Source organism: Moschus berezovskii, chromosome 18 (genome assembly GCF_049115385.1).
Source record: "Moschus berezovskii isolate FMDL1 chromosome 18, NW_MosBer_1.0, whole genome shotgun sequence".
NCBI classification, from domain to species: domain Eukaryota; kingdom Metazoa; phylum Chordata; class Mammalia; order Artiodactyla; family Moschidae; genus Moschus; species Moschus berezovskii.
The window spans coordinates 53,950,972-53,973,107 of record NC_142477.1 but is presented as its reverse complement, the minus strand read 5'-3'; the positions used below and the strand labels follow the sequence as shown (position 1 = coordinate 53,973,107).

At 38.2% G+C, this 22,136-nt stretch overlaps 1 protein-coding gene across 3 annotated transcripts in view; it reads right to left on the bottom strand.

Moving 5' to 3' along the window:
* DDX4 (DEAD-box helicase 4) overlaps positions 1-22,136 on the bottom strand; it is a 95,312-nt gene that overhangs the window by 30,653 nt on the left and 42,523 nt on the right. For all 3 annotated transcript variants that reach the window (XM_088827697.1, XM_088827696.1, XM_055422036.2), the window contains 3 exons: positions 18,380-18,457; positions 16,545-16,595; positions 9,608-9,667 (listed from right to left, as the gene is read on the bottom strand). In XM_088827697.1, the coding sequence (XP_088683823.1) occupies positions 9,608-9,667; positions 16,545-16,595; positions 18,380-18,457 (189 nt within the window). The remainder of the gene's footprint in view (positions 1-9,607; positions 9,668-16,544; positions 16,596-18,379; positions 18,458-22,136) is intronic.

Below are 22,136 nucleotides of genomic sequence, written 5' to 3'. Positions count from 1 at the left end.
CAGTCGTTTCTGACTCTTTGTGACCTCACTGGACTGCAACATGCCAAGCATCCCTGTCCATCACCAACTCCTGGAGTTTACTCAAACTCATGTCCATCAAGTCGGTGATGCCATCCAACCATCTTATCCTCTGTCGTTCCCTTCTCATCCCACCTTCAACCTTTCTCAGCCTCAGGGTCTTTTCCAATGAGTTAGTGCTTCACATCAGGTGGCCAAAGTACTGGAGTTTTAGCTTCAGCATCAGTCCTTTCAATGAATAGTCAGGAGGTATCTGCTTTAGGATTGACTGGTTGGATCTCCTTGCAGTCCAAGGGACTCTCAAGAGTCTTCTCCAACACCACAGTTCAAAAGCATCAATTCTTCAGCACTCAGCTTTCTTTACAGTCCAACTCTTACATCCATACCTGACCACTGGAAAGGCCACAGTCTTGACTAGATGGACCTTTGTTGGCAAAGTCTCTGCTTTTTAATATGCTGTCTAGATTGGTCATAATTTTCCTTCCAAGGAGCAAGCGTCCTTTAATTTCATGGCTGCAGTCACCATCTGCAGTGATTCTGGAGCCCAAAAAGATAAAGTCTGACACTGTTTCCACTGTTTCCCCATCTATTTGCCATGAAGTGATGGGAGCAGATGTCATGATCTTAGTTTTCTAAATGTTGAGCTTTAAGCCAACTTTTTCACTCTCCTCTTTCACTTTTATCAAGAGGCTCTTTAGTTCCTCTTCACTTTCTGCCATAAGGGTGGTGACATCTGCGTATCTGAGGTTATTGATATTTCTACCAGAAATCTTGATTCCAGCTTCTGCTTCATCCAGCCCGGCATTTCTCATGATGTACTCTGCCTATTAGTTAAATAAGGAGGGTGACAATATACAGCTTTGAAGTATTCCTTTCCCAATTTGGAACCAGTCCGTTGTTTCACGTCTGGTTCTAACTGTTGCTTCTTGACCTGCACACAGATTTCTCAGGAGGCAGGTAAGGTGGTCTGGTATTCCAGCTCTTTAAGAATTTCCCACAGTTTGTTGTGATCCACACAGTCAAGGGCTTTGAGCTTACCTTGTGGCTCAGCTGGTAAAGAATTTGCCTTCAATGCAGGAGACCTGCGTTCAATCCCTGGGTTGGGAAGATCCCCTGGAGAAGGGAAAGGCTACCCACTACAGTACTCTTGCCTGGACAGGTAGATCATTTCCCTCTGGTGGTTTTTCAAAATTTTTTTAATCTCTATAATATTTTAAGGGTGTTAATTTGCTTTTATTTACCTTGCTCAAGACACTTTTTTTTTTATTGGAGGCTAATTATTTTACAACATTATATTGGTTGGTTTTGCCATACACTGACATGAATCCACCCCAGCTGTACATGAGTTCCCCCTCCCAAACCCCCCTCCCACCTCCCTCCTCCCCTTATCCTCCCTCTGGGTCATCCCCACATACTAGACCCGAGCATCCTGTAACATGCATCGACCCTGAACTGGCGATTCGTTTCACATATGATAATACACGTTTCAATGCCATTCTCCCAAACCATCCCACCCTCACCCTCTTCCACAGAGTCCCAAATATTGTTCTATACATCTGTATCTCTTTTGCTGTCTTGTATACAGGGTTATCATTTGCATCTTAAAATCACTACAGATGCTGACTGCAGCCATGAAATTAAAAGATGCCTTCTCCTTGGAAGGAAAGTTATGACTAACCTTGATAGTATATTAAAAAGCAGAGACATTACTTTGCCAACAAAGGTCCGTCTAGTCAAGGCTATGGTTTTTCCAGTGGTCATGTATGGATGTGAGAGTTGGACTGTGAAGAAAGCTGATCGCCGAAGAATTGATGCTTTTGAACTGTGGTGCTGGAGAAGACTCTTGAGAGTCCCTTGTACTGCAAAGAGATCCAACCAGTCCATTCTAAAGGAGATCAATCCTGGGTGTTCATTGGAAGGACTGATGCTAAAGCTGAAACCCCAATACTTCGGCCACCTCATGCGACGAGTTGACTCACTGGAAAAGACTCTGATGCTGGGAAAGGTTGGGGGCGGGAGGAGAAGGGGACGACCGAGAATGAGATGGCTGGATGGCATCACCGACTCTGTGGACATGAGTTTGAGTGAACTCCGGGAGTTGGTGATGGACAGAGAGGCCTGGTGTGCTGTGATTCCTGGGGTCACGGAGAGTCGGACACGACTGAGCGAATGAACTGAACTGAACTAAATTTCATATACATGCATTAGTATATTGTATTGGTGTTTTTCTTTCTGGCTTACTTCACTCTGCATAATAGGCTCTAGTTTCATCCACCTCATTAGAACTGGTTCAAATGCATTCTTTTTAATGGCTGAGTAATACTCCATTGTGTATATGTACCAAAGCTTTCTTACCATTTGTCTGCAGATGGACATCTAGGTTGCTTCCATGTCCTGGCTATTATAAACAGTGCTGCAATGAACATGGGAGTACATGTGCCTCTTTCAATTCTGGTTTCCTCAGTGTGTATGCCCAGGAGTGCGATTGCTGGATCATATGGCAGTTCTATTTCCAGTTTTTTGAGGAATCTCCACACTGTTCTCCATAGTGGCTGTACTAGTTTGCATTCCCACCAACAGTGTAAGAGGGTTCCCGTCTCTCCATACCCTCTCCAGCATTTATTGCATGTAGACTTTTGGATAGCAGCCATTCTGACTGGTGTGAAATGGTATCTCATTGTGGTTTTGATTTGCATTTCTCTGATTATGAGGGATGTTGAGCATTTTTTCATGTGTTTGTTAGCCATCTGTATGTCTTTGGAGAAATGTCTGTTTAGTTCTTTGGCCCATTTTTTGATTGGGTCATTTATTTTTCTGGAATTGAGCTGCAGGAGCTGCTTGTATATTTTGGAGATTAATCCTTTATCAGTTGCTTCATTTGCCTTTATTTTCTCCCATTCTGAAGGCTGTCTTTTCACCTTGCTTATAGTTTCCTTTGCTGTGCAGAAGCTTTTGATTTTAACTGGGTCCCATTTGTTTATTTTTGCTATTATTTCTAATATTCTGGGAGGTGGGTCTTAGAGGAGCTCAAGACTCTTATACCTCATTCACTCTGGAAAAGTCTCATCTATATCTTTGAACAGTCTCCTCTCCTGTTCCTATTCTCTCTTCAGGAGATATTTACATATATGCCAAAATAACAGGGCTTCTTATTCTGTTTTTCGTATCTATTAACAGCTTTCATGCTTTACATTCCCGAATCTAGAGAACTTCTTCAAATCTGCCTTTGGATTCATTTATTCTATTCATCTGTGTTTAATCTTATTCAATTCAATATATTTTTAACCACTGGAATCTTTTCTATAAATTCAGTTTCATTCCTTTCCAAATCTACCTTCACTGGCAGACCATCAACAACATAATGCATCAGCACCTCTGGTAGCTATAGCTTAATGATTCTACGCACATATGTCATTTTTCATAATATAACATCAATCTGTTTTTAAAGGTAACGTAAGTCCTTCCCATGAACTATATCCTGCATTTTGTAAGGGAGAATCTACAGTTTTGAGCAGCTCTTAAAGATGTCTAGTAACAATCTTTAGAAAATAATGAATTTATAAATCAATTAAACATTGATAAAAGAACATGAACAAGTTTTGTCATTTTTTAAAAAATTACTTATAAGTTAAGTGATGTTACTGAAGCTTCAATATATAAAACTTAATTGTATTTCTTTATACTAAAAACAAAATCAAATTATTAAACAATATGTATCACTAACATCAGTAAAAATAGCAAAGTAAAGGTCTCCAAATGCTACTCCACTAAAGAAGAAACACTAAAGAAGAAACTGTCAAATTAATATTTTTCAAACTGAAAATTAATCCAGGACTTGCATCAACTCAAGGAACATTAAAAAAACAAAAAACAACATTAAATGCACTGGTCATAGCAAACACCATCTTCCAACATCACAAGAGATGACTCAACACATGGACATCACTAGATGCTCAACACCAAAATCAGACTTATTATATTCCTTGTAGCCAAAGATGGAGAAGCTCTATACAGTCAACAAAAACAAGACTGGGAGCTGACTGTGGCTCAGACAATGAACTCTTTACTGCAAAATTCAGACTCTACTTGAGGAAAGTAGAGGAAACCACCAAGTCATTCAGTATAAACTAAATCAAATCCCTTACCATTATACAGTAGAAATGATAAATAGATTCAAGGGATTAGATCTGACAGACTGCCTGAAGAACTATGGGCGAAGGTTCATGACATTGTACAGGAGGCAGTGATCAAAATCACCCCCAAGAAAAAGAAATGCAAAAAGGCAAAATGGTTGTCTGAGGAGTCCTTACAAATAGCTGAGAAAAGAAGTGAAAGGAAAAGGAGAAAAGGAAAGATATACCCATCTGAATGCAGAGTTCCAAAGACCAGCATGGAGAGATAAGAAAGCCTTCCTAAGTGAACAATGCAAAGAAACAGAGGAAAACAACAGAATGGGAAAAACTAGAGATCTCTTCAAGAAAATGAGAGAAACCAAGGGAACATTTCATGCAAAGATGGGCAAAATAAAGGACAGAAATGATACAGACCTAACAGAAGCAGAAGATATTAAGAACAGGTGGCATGAACACACAGAAGAACACAAAAAACGTCTTAATGACCTGAATAACCACAATGGTGTGATCGCTCACCTAGAGCCAGACACCCTGAAATGTGAAGTCAAGTGGGCCTTGGGAAGCATCATTACGAACAAAGCTAGTGGAGGTGACAGGAATCCAGCCAAGCTACTTCAAATCCTAAAGGATGATGCTGTGAAAGTGCTGCACTCAACGCTCCAGCAAATGTGGAAAACTCAGCAGTGGCCACAGGATTGGAAAAGGTCAGTTTTCATTCCAATCCCAAAGAAGGGCAATGCCAAAGAATGCTCAAACTACCGTACAATTGCACTTTCATGTGCTAGCTAGGTCATGATCAGAATCCTCCAAGCTAGGTTTCAACGGTAAATGAACCAAGAACCTCCAAATATTCAAATTGGATTTAGAAAAGGCAGAGGAACCAGAGGTCAAATTGCTAACAACTGTTAGATCATAGAAAAAGCAAAAGAATTTCAGAAAAAACATCTGCTTCATTGACTACACCAGCCTTTGACTGTGTGGATCACAGAAAACTGTGTAAAATTCTTAAAAGAGATGAGAATACCAGACCATCTTACCTGCTTCCTGAGAAACCTATATGCTGGTCAAGAAGCAACAGTTAGAAATGGACATGGAACAATGGACTGGTTCAAAATTGAAAAAGGAGTGCATCAGGATGTATATGTTGTTACCCTGCTTATTTAAATAACAGGCAGAGTACATCACGCAAAATGCCATGCTGGTTGACTCATACGCTGGAATCAAGATTGCTGGGAGAAATATCAATAACCTCAGATATGCATATGACACCACCCTTATGGCAGAAAGCCAAGAGGAACTAAAGAGCCTCTGGATAAAGCTAAAAAAGGAGAGTAAAAAAGCTGGCTTAAAACTCAACATTCAGAAAACGAAAATCATGGCATCCAGTCCTATAATTTCATGACAAATAGATGGGGAAACAATGGAAACAGTGAAAGCCTTTATTTTGGGCGGTTCTAGAATCACCGCAGATGGTGACTGCAGCCATGAAATTAAAAGATGCTTGCTCCTTGTAAGAAAAGCTATGAGCAACCTAGACAGTGTATTAAAAAGCATAGATATCACTTTGCTGACAAAGGTCCGTCTAGTCAAAGCTATGGTTTTTCCAGTAGTTATATACAGATGAGAGTTGGACCATAAATAAGGCTGAGCACTGAAGAACTGATGATTTTGAACTGTGGGGCTGGTGAAGACTCCTGACGGTCTCTTGGACTACAAGAAGATCAAACCAGTCAATCCTAAAGGAAATCAATCCTGAATATTCATTGGAAGGACTGATGTTGAAGCTGAAGCTCCAATACTCTGGCCACTTGATGCAAAGAGCTGACTCACTGGAAAAGACCCTGATACTGGGAAAGACTGAGGGCAGAAGAAGAAGGGGATGACAGAAGATGAGATGGTTGGATGGCATCACCGACTCAATGGACATGAGTTTGAGCAAGCTCCTAGAGGTGGCAAACTACAGGGAAGCCTGGCAACCTGCCATCCTTGGGATCGCAAAGAGTCAGGCACGACTGACCAAGTGAACAACAACAACAAAACATTAATGTTTATTAAAAACAAAATGTTAACTAAAAATAGAAAATATTTTTTGAAATAGGCTGATTCTCAGTAAGAGCTGTGATTTTGTGGCATGTTTTAACTTACCCCAGTCAATTCCCTGACAATTTCTCTTCTAAACATATACCAAAAATTGTAAAAACAGTGACTCAAACAGATAATTGTTTATGAATATTCAAAGAAGCATTATACACAACAGACAAAAGTAGTAAGAAACCCATATGTACATCAACTTTTGAATGGATTTTTAAAAATACACATACAATAGAATAGTACTATTGCTACTGTTCAGTCACTAAATCATGTCTGACTCTTCTGCAACCCCATGGCCTGTAGCCCACCTGGCTCCCCTATTCACGGGATTACCCAGGCAAGAATACTGGAGTGGGTTGCCATTTCCTCCTCCAGGAGATCTTTCTGACACAGGGATCCAACCCGCATCTCCGGCATTAGCAGGAGGGTTCTTTACCACTGAGCCAGCCACCAGGGAAGCCCACAGTGGAATAGTATGCCATAAAAAGGAATGCAGTTCTGATACATGCAATAACGTAACACTGAAAATGTTGAGCCTAAGTGAATTAAGCAAACACAAAAGAGCAAGACTGAGAAGAGGTATGGGGAGTTATTTCTAAATGGATATAAGCTCTGCTTGTGTGATGAAGTTTTAGAAACAGATAGGGGTGATAACAGCACAACACTGCAAAAATATTCAATGCCACTGAATTATACACATATAGCTAAAATGACAAATTTTATGCTAAGTTATTTTACCATAATAAAAAACAGAAAATTTTTGAAATTTAATGAAAAATATTAATCTACACATCGAAGAGGGCTTCCTTGGGGCTCAGCAATAAAGAACTGAGGAGACGCAGGTGCCATCCCTGGGTCTGGAAGATTCCCTAGAGGAGAGCATGGCAACCCACTCCAGTATTCTTGCTAGGAAAATTCCCATAAATAGAGGAGAATGGCGGGCTACAGTCCATAGGGTCACAAAGAGTCAGACATGACTGAAGCAACAAACATCTAAGAAGCTTAACAAACTGCAAGTTGGATATATTTCAAGAGCTCTAGACCTATACATATCAATATAAAACATGAACAAATGGTGCTGGGACAACTGGTTAGTCACACGCCAAAGAATTAAGTTGGACCCCTATTCCACACCATACACAAAAATGAACTCAAAGACCTTAAATGTAAGAGCAGAGTGAAAACTATAAAATTCTTAGAAGGAAACATAGGTGAAAATCTGCATGACCTATGAACAGGCAAGGGTTTTCTAGATGATATCAAGAGAACAAGCAACAAAAACAAATATACTGGATTGCATCAAAATTTAAAACTTTTGTGCTTCAACGGATACCATCAAGAAAGTAAAAAAATCAACCACAGAAAGGGAGAAAATATTTGCAAATCATGTTTCTGTTAGCCCTTGTATCAAGAATAGAATTCTTAAAAAGATAAATAATGCTTTTTCTTTTAATGGGCAAAGGATATGAATAAACATTTATTCAAAGAATATATACAAATGACCAATATACACATGGAGAGCTGCTCAACATCACAGTCATCAGGAAATGCAAATCAAAATCACAATGATACAAGGATATGCTGTGCAACACAGGGGATACAGCCAACGCTTCATATTAACTATAAATGGAGTATAACCTTTAAAAGGTATGAATCACTATGTTTTGATTCCTGTAATTTACATAATATTATACATCAATTATGTCAATTATAAAAAGTCATGAGATATCACTTATATCCATTAGAATGACTACAGTCAACAAAACAAACAGTAACAAGTGTCACCAAAAGAAATGTACTTGAATGTTCAGAGCACTAGTTTCAAAACAATCCAAAACTGTACAAAATCCAAGGACAGGAGAACAAAAAAGAACACTATATAGCAATAATGATCTTCAACTGCAACCAACAATAAGACAATCTCACAACTACATTAAGAGGAAGTTAGACACAAAAAGATTACATACTATGTGATTTCATTTATATTAAGTACAAAATTTTTAAAAATGTATGCTGCTAGAAACTGGAATAGAGATTAACTGGAAGGGCAGTGCTAATGACTAAAAATGAGCATGAAAGGGGTTTTTGAGGACCTAGTAATTTCTACTCCTGAACTGGCTGCCTGGGAAAACACAGAACCCAGGTGTTTTCAGTTACTGAAAAATCACTAAGCTGTATACATTTATGACATATCCACCTACCTGTTGCTGTATGACATCATATTTCAACATAAACTTAGATATGGTTCTATTTATTTATACACACATTTGTATTTACTGTGTGACTACCATGTCACACACAAATTTTCTACCTTCAAATGTAGAAGGTAGAAAATAGCATCGAAAGAAAATAGCAATCAGGGACACCCTACTAGTCAACCTACACTAGTCAATAAGCCAGGATCAAGCACAAAGAGCTGCAACTGGCTTTTCACTGCTTCATTTAAATATGAATTTAAATGATTTAAAGAAAACTGAATAGTAAGAAAGATAGTTACTGTCCTGCAGAAAACCAAAAATTTTAAGTAAGAGCTATGTTTTAGGAACATTAGTGTCAAAACTGCTTGTTAAAGGGGGAAGGAGAGCAATGTTAAAAGAGGACTCTGTTTCTTAGCTAAATGTCCGCCCCATCATTGCAGGGCCCCCTGCAGTTGCCATTAAAGACTCAACTTATGAGACAAATAAGCCATCCCTCATTCACCACCAAATTCCTACCCTCCTCACAACTGAACCAAGGCTACAGTGAAACCTCAGCTTCACTAGGAAGGCCTGATACTCGATGAGTCAATCATCTAATAGGCAAGGAAAAGGATATCCCCAAGTTGCAGCAAAAACTATGATGTATCTAGTGTAGTTCCAAACACTAAAGTTCTATCCTAAATATATTTGCACACTTGTAGCAATTTTATAAGTTCACTGCGGTTTTTCCTGGATATTGTTGCTATTTTAACATGTCTGCCTATAGATAGTCCAGAACTGAGCATGATAATTTTTATACCATCTCACCTCAAGCAGAGGCAGGATTAGCAAGTATGGTAATTAATCCTACAATTTCCAATGTTCCTACTCAGAGAGAAAGACATCCCAGTCAGTCTATACTGTGACTGACCAAGATTCACACAGTCCCGCATTGTGTACTTCATAGAACACTCTGAAGGTCTTAGGAAAAGACAAATCCAGTGACATCATAAAGCAGAAGGAGAGACACCTACTGAATATTAACTCAAATATTAACAGCATAAAGGATATGCCAAAGTAATTTTCTTGAAAGGTTTTCACCACCATTTTTCTTTCAGCTCTTCCAAAATCAATTTTTCAGTTTAATTTCTGTCTTAAGTACAAGTTGTTCCAAAACATGGTCCTTACCGCCTCTCTTGGAAAACCCTCTGTTCCGTGTTTGATTATCTTCACAGTCATTACTAGACTCTTGAATAAAAATTTAACATGTGAGTAGCATCTAAATAATTATAGAAGTATTTATATTACTGTAGTATCTAAATAGTACTGTCACAAAAGAAATTACTGAGAAAAAATAAATATATTCATAAGCTAACATATGAACAAAATTTTAAATTTTAAAATAACTGTAACAAAAAAAAAACACATTATTCAGTCAATTCTTTTTAAAAATCACCTAATATACCTAAATACTAAATGTTAAGCATGTATCTGTCAAGTTCTGAGCACAGCCAAAAAATAAGAATTTCATAAATATCATGAAACAGTTTCAGAAATATCTGAACAGTTCAGCAGTCAAACAGATCTCAGAAATGCATGACTATTATATAAATAATGTCATCATTATTTCTGTAAATTGCCTTTCTTAATAAACCTGAAACATTAGTGTTTTTTTAATATATGCAAACCTTCCCCATCCATCCTAATGGAAGCATTTGAGGATATCCACGCCCGAGGTCAGGGCCGGCGGCCGAGAGGAGCTACCCCACATCCAAGAGGTGGCGGCTGCGCGGGCGCAGAAGGGCCGAGAGGAGTTACTCCATGTTCAAGGTCAGGAGGGGCGGCCCTGAGGAGATACCCCTTGTCCAAGGTAAGGTGCAGCGGCTGCAATTTTCTGGAGCAGCCGTAAAGAGATGCCCCACGACCAAGGTAAGAGAAACCCAAATAAGATGGCAGGTATTGCGAGAGGGCATCAGAGGGCAGACACACTGAAATCGTAATCACAGAAAACCAGTCAATCTGATCACACGGACCACGGCCTTGTCTAACTCAATGAAACTAAGCCATGCCGTGTGGGGCCACCCAAGACGGGCGGGTCATGGAGGAGAGGTCTGACAGAATGTGGTCCACTGGAGAAGGGAATGGCAAACCACTTCAGTATACTTGCCTTGAGAACCCCATGAACAGTATCAACAGGCAAAATGATAGGATACTGAATGAGGAACTCCCCAGGCCGGTAGGTGCTCAGTACGCTACTGGAGATCAGTGGAGAAATAACTACAGAAAGAATGAAGTTATGGAGCCAAAGCAAAAACAATATCCAGTTGTGGATGTGACTGGTGATAGAAGCAAGGTCCGATGCTGTAAAGAGCAATATTGCATAGGAACCTGGAATGTTAGGTCCATGAATCAAGGCAAATTGGAAGTGGTCAAACAGGAGATGGCAAGAGTGAATGTAGACATTCTAGGAATCAGTGAATTAAAATGGACTGGAATGGGTGAATTTAACTCAGATGACCATTATATCTACTACTGTGGGCAGGAATCCCTTAAAGGAAATGGAGTAGCCATCACGGTCAACAAGAGAGTCCAAAATGCAGTACTTAGATGCAATCTCAAAAACGACAGAATGATTTCTGTTCGTTTCCAAGGCAAACCATCCAATATTACAGTAATCCAAGCCTGTGCCCCAACCAGTAACGCTGAAGAAGCCGAAGTCGAACAGTTCTATGAAGACCTACAAGACCTTTTAGAACTAACACCCAAAAAAGATGTCCTTTTCATTATAGGGGACTGGAATGCAAAAGTAGGAAGTCAAGAAACACCTGGAGTAACAGGCAAATTTGGCCTTGGAGCACGAAATGAAGCAGGGCAAAGGCTCATAGAGTTTTGCCAAGAGAACGCACTATTCATAGCAAACACCCTCTTCCAACAACACAAGAGAAGACTCTACACATGGACATCACCAGATGGTCAACACCAAAATCAGACTGATTATATTCTTTGCAGCCAAAGACGGAGAAGCTCTATACAGTTAGCAAAAACAAGACCAGGAGCTGACTGTGGCTCAGATCATGAACTCCTTATTACCTAATTCAGACTTAAATGGAAGAAAGTAGGGAAAACCACTAGACCATTCAGATATGACCTGAATCAAATCCCTTATTATACAGTGGAAGTGAGAAATAAATTTAACGGACTAGATCTGATCGACAGAGTGCCTGATGGAACTATGGACAGAGGTTCGTGACACTGTACAGGAGACAGGGACCAAGACCATCCCCATGGAAAAGAAATGCAAAAAAGCAAAATGGCTGTCTGAGGAGGCCTTACAAATAGCTGTAAAGAGAAGAGAAGCGAAAAGCAAAGCAGAAAAGGAAAGATATAAGCATCTGAATGCAGAGTTCCATGAATAGCAAGGAGAGATAAGAAAGTCTTCCTCAGCGATCAATGCAAAGAAATAGAGGAAACCAACAGAATAGGAAACACAAGAGATCTCTTCAAGAAAATTAGAGATACCAAGGGAACATTTCATGCAAAGATGGGCTCGATAAAGGACAGAAATGGTATGGACCTAACAGAAGCAGAAGATATTAAGAAGAGGTGGCAAGAATACACAGAAGAACTGTACAAAAAAAATCTTCATGACCAAGAAAATCACAATGGTGTGATCACTAACCTAGAGCCAGACATCTTGGAATGTGAAGTGAAGTGGGCCTTCCAGTTGAGCTATTTCAAATCCTGAAAGAGGATGCTGTGAAAGTGCTGCACTCAATATGCCAGCAAATTTGGAAAACTCAGCAGTGGCCACAGGACTGGAAAAGGTCAGTTTTCATTCCAATCCCAAAGAAAGCAATGCCAAAGAATGCTCAAACTACCACACAATTGCACTCATCTCACACGCTATTTTGAGTCATGCTCAAAATTCTCCAAGCCAGGCTTCAGCAATACGTGAATCATGAACTTCCAGATGTTCAAGCTGGTTTAAGAAAAGGCAGAGGAACCAGAGATCAAATTGCCAGCATCCGCTGGATCATGGAAAAAGCAACAGAGTTCCAGAAAAACATCTATTTCTGCTTCATTGACTATGCCAAAGCCTTTGACTGTGTGGATCACTATAAACTGTGGAAAATTCTTCAAGAGATGGAAATACCAGACCACCTGACCTGCCTCTTGAGAAACCTGTATGCAGGTCAGGAAGCAACAGTTAGAACTGGACATGGAACAACAGACTGGTTCCAAATAGGAAAAGGAGTACGTCAAGGTTGTATATTGTCACCCTGCTTATTTAACTTATATGCAGAGTACATCATGAGGAATGCTGGACTGGAAGAAGCACAAGCTGGAATCAAGATTGCCGGGAGAAATATCAATAACCTCAGATATGCAGATGACACCACCCTTATGGCAGAAAGTGAAGAGGGACTGAAAAGCCTCTTGATGAAAGTAAAAGAGGAGAGTGAAAAGGTTGGCTTGAAGCTCAACATTCAGAAAACAAAGATCATGGCATCTGGTCCCATCACTTCATGGCAAATAGATGGAAAAACAATGGAAACAGTGTCAGACTTTATTTTTTTGGGCTCCAAAATCACTGCAGATGCTGACTGCAACCATGAAATTAAAAGACGCTTACTCCTTGGAAGGAAAGTTATGACCAAACTAGATAGCGTATTAAAAAGCAGAGACATTACTTTGCCAACAAAGGTCTGTCTAGTCAAGGCTATGGTTGTTTCAGTGGTCATGTATGGATGTGAGAGTTGGACTGTGAAGAAAGCTGATTGCCGAAGAATTGATGCTTTTGAACTGTGGTGTTGGAGAAGACTTGGGAGTCCCTTGAACTGCAAGGAGATCCAACCAGTCCATTCTAAAGGAGATCAATCCTGGGTGTTCATTGGAAGGACTGATGCTAAAGCTGTATCTCCAATACTTTGGCCACCTCACGCGACGAGTTGACTCACTGGAAAAGACTCTGATGCTGGAGGGATTGGGGGCGGGAGGAGAAGGGGATGACAGAGAATGAGATGGCTGGATGGCATCACCGACTCGATGGACATGGGTTTGAGTGAACTCTGGGAGTTGGTGATGGACAGGGAGGTCTGGCGTGCTGTGATTCATGGGTTCGCAAAGAGTCGGACTCAACTGAGCCACTGAACTGAACTGAATTGGCTTTCTCTTCTTAGTGACATTATTAAGTAACATTACCAGAGTTTCTACATAGTAGTATGAGGATCACTACACTGAAGGATGACTAAAAATTATCAGGAAAGTTGGAAAAAACGATCAGAACCCACCCTAGAGATATTCATTTTGAATATGCAGAGTGACATTAAGGAATGAACAATTTTCCTAAATTTAAAAATTATACATTATTGATATAACTTTCAGTAATAACTTTAAGGTTTCTAAAAGATTCCAATAAAGCCATATTTGGAAAATACCAAGATGGTTTCAAGGAATCTTTGTACATATCACTAACATTTAGTACCAGAGAACTTTAGGTCCCAGTGATGACATATGTGGCTAAACAGATTAAAAGCTATCAGTTGTTTATGTACAAAAGTACTAATCTACTCAGTTAATATTGATTTATAATAAACAATGACCCACAGCTCTTGTTGCAGGCTCCTATTTGAGCTGACATCAACAACTGACAATATTCCTGAAGAGTCATTTAACATCAAGACAACCTTCTCAGAAGCAAGATTTTATATAAGGGAGTTGAAGAGGAAAGAAAGAATTCTGGAAAGATTCTTAGAATAATCTGGAATAATGGAATTATTATTTGATGATATAATAATTCATCATCATCTGGAATAATGATGATGGTAGCTAACATTTATTGCCATATATGAAAGAAAACCCACTTCACATAACCTTTGGCCAACTGTTCTCCTAAAACAAACTTACAGTTATTTTGACCACACTGGGAATTAAAATAGGTTAATGACATTAGGAGAAGTTGGGTAAGGAGTACAATTACATTAGAGGCAAGTTGAAAGAAATCTTCTGTACTATTTTTCAAACTTCTTGAGTCAAACTATTTCAAAATAAAAAGTTATTTAAAAAGAAATAATCTCTGTAGAGTTAAAAATAAAGTTAAGCACAAGCAAACGTGAGATAATGATCCCAAGATTAGTTATAATCTATTATAGAAAAACAGTGTAATAATAACACATAAAACTTAGTATCCGTCTGACACTCTTCTGAATAAATTCTATTTTAACTTCTTAAGTCCTCACAAAAACCTTATGAGGTGGGTATTATCCTCAATTTATAAACAGAGAAAAAGAAATACAAAGTTAAACATGCTTTTTTAAGATAATACAACTGACAGGAAGAGAAGGATCTGGGTCTCAAATCCCAGGTGTCTGATTCCAAAATCTGAGCTCCTTATTGCTATACTGTATCAGGGACACAAGATACAGGAAAAATAACCACAAAATACACTATATATCTGTGTGCAGAGGAAAAAAAGCTTCTATCATGATAGCAAAACCTGCTTTTTAAGTTATAAAGACTCCACAGATCAGTGGTTACCAAATGAAAGAGGCATCAAAGTCAGCAGGGAGGCTTTTAAATACAGGATCCAGGGCCTCACTCAAATCTCCTCAATCAGGTTCTCTTGGGAAAGTATTATTAATTACTGTAGTCTATTTTCTGCTAACAATACTCCATTCTCACCATTTACTATATTCCTCCAAACAAGAGTGTCAGTATCTTTACATAAATGTCTTTGATTTCAGCAGTGATCCAGTCTCATGAATCCTCTTCCACTGGAAAGACTTATTTGAGTCTGAATAAGGACCTACATGCCCCAAATTGTATTTATATATGAAAGTGAAATTTTGCTTCCTGACTTGTTCTACTATCCTCTTTTTCTTAAGGTAACACAGCATTCAAAAGTTGTACTTCATAGATTAGTTAAGATAGATGACAACAGCCCAGATTAGGAAGGCTGAATTCTTGGTTAAGGCTCTGCCTTCTGCTTTGGTCACAAAGAGTCGGACATAACTGAGTGACTGAACTGAACTGATTCTGCTTTGGGGCTTCCGTGGTGGCTCAGCTGGTAAAGAATCTGCCTGCAATGCGGGAGACCTAGGTTGGGAAGATGCTCTGGTGAAGGGAATGGCTACCCACTCCAGTATTCTGGCCAGAAGAATTCATGCATGAAGGACAAGCTGGAATCAAGACAGCTGGGAGAAATAGCAATAAACTCAGATATGCAGATGATGCCACCCTTATGGCAGAAAGCCAAGAGGAACTAAAGAGCCTCTTGATGAAAGTGAAAGAGAGTGAAAAAGCTGGCTTAAAACTTAACATTCAAAAAATGAAGACCATGGAATCTGGTCCCATCACTTCACGGCAAATAGATGAGGAAACAATGGAAACAGTGACAGACTTTATTTTCTTGGGCTCCAAAATCACTGCAGATGGTGACTGCAGCCATGAAATTAAAAGACGCTTGCTCCTTGGAAGAAAAGCTATGACAAACCTAGACAGCATATTAAAAAACAGAGACATTACCTTGCCAACAAAGGTCCATCTAGTCAAAGCTATGGTTTTTCCACTAGTCGTGTATGAATGTGAGTTGGACCATAAAGAAAGCTGAGCGCCAAAGAATTGATGCTTTCGAACTGTGGTATTGGAGAAGACCCTTGAGAGTCCCTTGGACTGCAAGGAGACCAAACTAGTCAATCCTAAAGGAAGTCAGTTCTGAAAGTTCATTGGAAGGACTGATGCTGAGGCTGAAGTTCCAATACTTTGGCCACCTGATGCAAAGAATTGACTCATCAGAAAAGACCCTGATGCTAAGAAAGACTGAAGGCAGGAGGAGAAGGGGACGACAGAGGATGAGATGGTTGGATAGCATCACCGACTGGATGGAAATTGAGTTTCAGCAAGCTCTGGAAGTTGATGATAGACACGGAAGCCCAGCGTGCTGCAGAGCATGGGGTCGCAAAGAGTCGGACATGACTGAGCGACTGAACTGACTGATAGCTGCTTTATAAAACCATGTTTAAATAAATCAGAGCTGGAACAGACTAAGATACTTAATTTTATTTTCTCCTTAATATGTATTCTAGACACTAAATTCTTAAGTCACTACGAAAAACAGTGAACTTACCTCTCCAGAAACCAGAGCTATCACCTTCTTCAAACTTGTTATTTGAAAAACCTACACGAAACATAAAATTAAACTTGCAAATTTCTGAAAACAATTACCTAAATCAAATGACCAAAAACCAATTTCTTCTGCAGAAGAAAGAGAAACAGAGAAATACACACCTTACAGGGACTGATAGTTATATGATGTCCCTTTAAAACTGTATAAATCGCATGCAGCTATATATATAAATAGTGAATGAGATGCATATGCATTGTATGACAACTTCTGCCTTGTGTCAGCTTACTAAGATTAAAATACCAGCCAATCTTATATTACCTGAAATGTTATATATTCCTCCAAATGTACATGAGTGAAACATGGGTGTGTGTGTGTATCTCACTATAACCACTATGTACTTCCTATTCAAAATACCAAATTTTTATGAATTTTATAAATTATACTCTCATCTGCTGGAGGACAACTAAGTTACAATCCAATATCATATCATTTTTCCCTTCTCAGTATCAAGGAAATTCTGCCAACTTCTGTTTATAAAATTTTAAAAACAATATTTCACCAAACTCTGCTTTCAAATTTCTCATTTAATAAAACCTTGTGTCTAGATCTATGCATCTCTGGAACATATAGATGTAGCTCTAAAATTCACTTTAAAAGCATCCATCAGTAATATTTCATACATTTTTAAAAATATGAGTCTTAATAAAATGATCTTTACTGCAGAGATACTCAGGGTACCTGAGTAACTACAAGTTATTCAGATAATGTAACTTAAAATTAAATGTCAATATGCAATGTCTATCAATCATGATCTAATTTAAATAATAAAATATATTAAATTACGACTTCAGTAGTACAGAGACCAATCAATTACTGTTTAACAGACATTAAATTTATATGCAAAGTGTCTACATATCAAGTCATTTAACATCTCAGGCTCAACAAAATCTCATGTCCCAGCATTAAACTCCAGAGACATTAATATACAATTAGCATATAAAAAAGTAGAGGCCACATATGGCCTCTATATATGAATGGATAACACTTTTTCCTTAAGCAGATATATAATTTCAAAATAAAGACAGTCCCTACAAAAACAGTAAACAAAACAGATTACACTCTACTGCCCTCTACAACTGCCCCTTCCCCTCCATACACCCTTCCCAGAAAAGTCAAGTGCTGAGTCTCCAAAATGCTTGAGAAGTCTTCCATCTACGTACTATTGGTTTTGATCTTAAACTCTATGTAAGTTCTACTTTATAGTTTTTAATTTTTTTTAGAAACAAAATGCAAAGTCAACACTTCTACTGGTCTTTTGGAGAAGGAAATGGCAACCCATTCCAGTATTCTTGCCTGGAGAATCCCATGGACAGAGGAGCTTGGCAGGCTACAGTCCATGGGGTCGCAAGAGTCAGACATGACTTAGCGACTAAACCACCACCACCAGTTCTTTGTTCAAGTAAAGATGGAAACTCAAGATTCACCCCTGGAAGTGTAAGATAGATCTCTTGTTGCAGGAGCAGGGCAAGGAAGTCATGAGTAGAGGAGAAAAAACGTGGGGTTCACCTATGCGGTAAATCAATTTGACGAGATGGGGAATCAAGTAGCATGGCTATTAAAAAGGAAAACAAGAAAACTAAATAGAATAGCAAACACATCCAAAGCAGCATAAAGTGTTGCTCTAAACTATGATTAGGAAAGTGAAAGCACTCCTTTGTGCTCTCCATAAATTCGTGAGAAAGGCACACACCTCCTATGTATATTAAAAGAAACAGAACTCAAAGACTATAAGGTGTCACTTAAGTTTCAATTGAAAGACATCATAAGCAGATTACCTCTGTTTCCAAAACTCTTTCCAACTCCAAAACCACCCACTGTGGACGTATTCTCTCTTTTATTGGACTCACCAGGATCTGAAAAAGTTCAGATACAATTAAAACTTTTTAAAGTATAAAATCAAGTGTGTCATCAATAACTAGGAATTAAATGAATCTGTGTGGTAAGGGAACTTCCAAGAATGAGGAGAGAGTGTTACAGGAACTTATAAAATTAAAATATACCTGCAAGTTCTTTTTTTAAAATTCTTACATTATACCAAACTAAAAACGTAAATATACTACTGCTGAAATACAGCTCTCAACTAGTGGCTATTTTACTAGAGAACTTTAACCAAGAAATTCAGCCCTACAATTAACTCTATTCAACTCTGATTTTCTATATATTGAAACCTCACCCTGACAGATCCAGCTATTTATATTATATCTCTATGTGAAAGTCATTGCTAATGAAAATTATATATTCTTGTCCTGTAATTATTCATTATTCATTTTTTTTAAAAAAATTTATTATTTATTTGGCTGCACCAGGTCTTAATTGCATCATGAGAACTCTTAGCTGCAGCATGTGGGATCCAGTCCCCTGCTGCTGCTGCTGCTGCTGCTAAGTCACTTCAGTCGTGTCCGACTCTGTGTGACCCCATAGACGAAGCCCACCAGGCTCCCTCATCCCTGGGATTCTCCATGCAAGAACACTGGAGTGGGTTGCCATTTCCTTCTCCAATGTGTGAAAGTGAAAAGTGAAAGTGAAGTCGCTTAGTCGTGTCTGACCCTTAGCGACCCCACAGACTGCAGCCTACCAGGCTCCTCCATCCATGGGATTTTCTAGGCAAGAGTACTGGAGTGGCTGACCAAGGATCAAACCAGGGCCCCTGGTATAGGCAGCATAGAGTCTTAAGTCACTGGACCACCAGGAAGTCCCGATTCATTTTTCTAGTACTTAAATCACTCTCAATCAACTTTTTAAAATTAGAATTAAGAAGGAGCTATATAATAGCAAAAAAATGCTAAGAATACCACTTCCCTTTATCTCCCAATCCTCCATAGTATTTCCCTATATCAACCTTTTTAGTTTTATATCCCACTATACAACTCTAAACACCCAACATTTTAATTCATAAAACAACTTCCCATACTCCACACTGTGAACTTCTAATATCTTCTATTTCCTACATGATATTCCTTCAGCATGACATTCCTTGCTTTCCTATTTTCCTAGCAAAATTCTTTTCACTCTTCAAAAACCTGATTCAAAACCCACCTCTTCTGTGAAGTCGTCCTTCAATCCTCCAACCGCAATCAACTCATCAATCACATTCCCACAGCATACTATGTGTATCTCTTTTTAAGCAATATTTCTTTCCATGTGCTTCTCTACCACTAAATTAAGAATTTTGAGGGCAGAGTTTCTATGTCAAGCAGCACATTTAAAACATAAATTAAGCACCCAAAACATCATAAACAGTCACTTTAAATTATCACTGGGATAATTATCATTATCTTGGGATTTTCACAAATTGTCTTCCTTACATCTGTAATATCCTAACACAGAGGAGCTAAGAGATCTGTGAAACTCCTAATGCCACATGTAAAACTGTGTATATGCAACTATCAGTATTTTTATCAGATTCTAAAAAAGCATGTGATTCAGGGTTAAGGCTTTTTAGGCCATACTTCACAGAAGATAAAAAGCTAGTCAATATATATGTTAGGTAATTAAAAGTCAATTTTAAAACCATGTTACTAGATATATCCAAGTTGTGAGAAAAAATACCACAGAGATTGAAACGAACTAGAATGTTAAACTGAATCATTTGGGAAAGGTGTGGTTCTTCTATAAATTTCCAGGATTATATGCAGTATTAAAGATAACTTTTTTCTTTTCTTAAATATTATCGGAGTATAGTTAATTTACAATTTTGTGTTAGTTTCAGGTATACAAAGTGATTCAGTTTACACATACATATATTCATTCTTTTTCAGATTTTTCAAAAATAACTTTTGAACGTATCAATATTCACAGAGAGTTTCGATCAGAAATGTATTTAAATCTACAACATATGGAATTAACGATTCATAGTAAAATCTCAGTGATGGTTTTCTCATTTAAAAAGGCTCTATTCAACAATGTTTAGAAGTCTGCATAAAAAAGTATCATTCTAAATTAGGATTTTAAAATATATCCAAATATTAAGTCGTTCCCTGAGTGTCATATTAAGGTATGTGTTACTTCTTAGTAGTAGCAAACAAAATACACACTTGAATCTCTAGGCACAACTACATGGTCCAAAACATTAATGCCTCTTACTTAATATGCAGGCTTAAAAATAAAAAATATATACACATCTTCAACAAATTTCATTAGTAGAAGAAATATGTCAAAACATAAAATTCACACATGTTAACTGTATCTAAAAAAATTAAGTTTTCCAAGTAACAAATGAAATACCATATACCAACTTTCAGTTTCCAATGAATAAAAATATATAAAAATACCCAAGTTTTAAAAAAACTAACATTTAATAAATTCAAGAATAAGTTTCATGTGTATTTAAAACTATTAACCCCAGCTTATAGCATCCATAAGAGAAATTTATTTAAAAATCCATATGACCATTTGAGGTTCTAATATTATTTTGTTGCACTATGATAAAATGCAGTGCAGAATATTTTCAGCATTTTAATATCATATCTAAAAATGGAATGGAGGGAAGTATTTTGCTGTGTCGTTATCTGTCAAATCTAGTGCTGGTTGTTCTAAAAGTGACAACAAAAACTTTGAATTTTGGGAAAACAACCTCAATACTAGCGAGCTAACAGAACTGTTTCACATACTGCCTTTTCTTCAGAAACATAAAACTTAAGAAAGAAGTCCTTCACACTCTATAGTCTCTGGAGTTTCTCTCATTCCTCACATGCCAATTAGGAACAAACCATCCACATATTAAGAAGCAGCTCTGGGAAGCAACTCCCTTTAATCAATCTACCCAATTAATCAATTCAACTATTTCCTACTATCTTAAAAAGTAAAACAGTAAAAAGAATATTGGTATTAAAAAAAATTCATCATCCCAACAAAGTCTACTGTACACTAAGTTATGTCAGATTTACCTTGCACTAAACTGCCTCTTGAGAAACCTGTATGCAGGTCAGGAAGCAACAGTTAGAACTGGACATGGAATAACAGACTGGTTCCAAATAGGAAAAGGAGTACATCAAGGCTGTATATTGTCACCCTGCTTGTTTAACTTATATGCAGAGTACATCATGAGGAACGCTGGGCTGGAAGAAGCACAAGCTGGAATCAAGATTGCCGGGAGAAATATCAATAACCTCAGATACGCAGATGACACCACCCTTATGGCAGAAAGTGAAGAGGAACTCAAAAGCCTCATGATGAAAATGAAAGAGGAGAGTGAAAAGTTGGCTTAAAGCTCAACATTCAGAAAACTAAGATCGTGGCATCTGGGCCCATTATTTCATGGGAAATAGATGGGGAAACAGTGTCAGACTTTATTTTTTTGGGCTCCAAAATCACTGCAGATGCTGATTGCAGCCATGAAATTAAGACGCTTACTCCTTGGAAGGAAAGTTATGAACAACTAACAAAGATCCATCTAGTCAAGGCTATGATTTTTCCAGTAGTCATGCATGGATGTGAGAGTTGGACTGTGAAGAAAGCTGAGCGCCAAAGAATTGATGCTTTTTTTTTTGGAGAGAGATTTGAATAGGTGTTTTATTGGAGAAGACTCTTGAG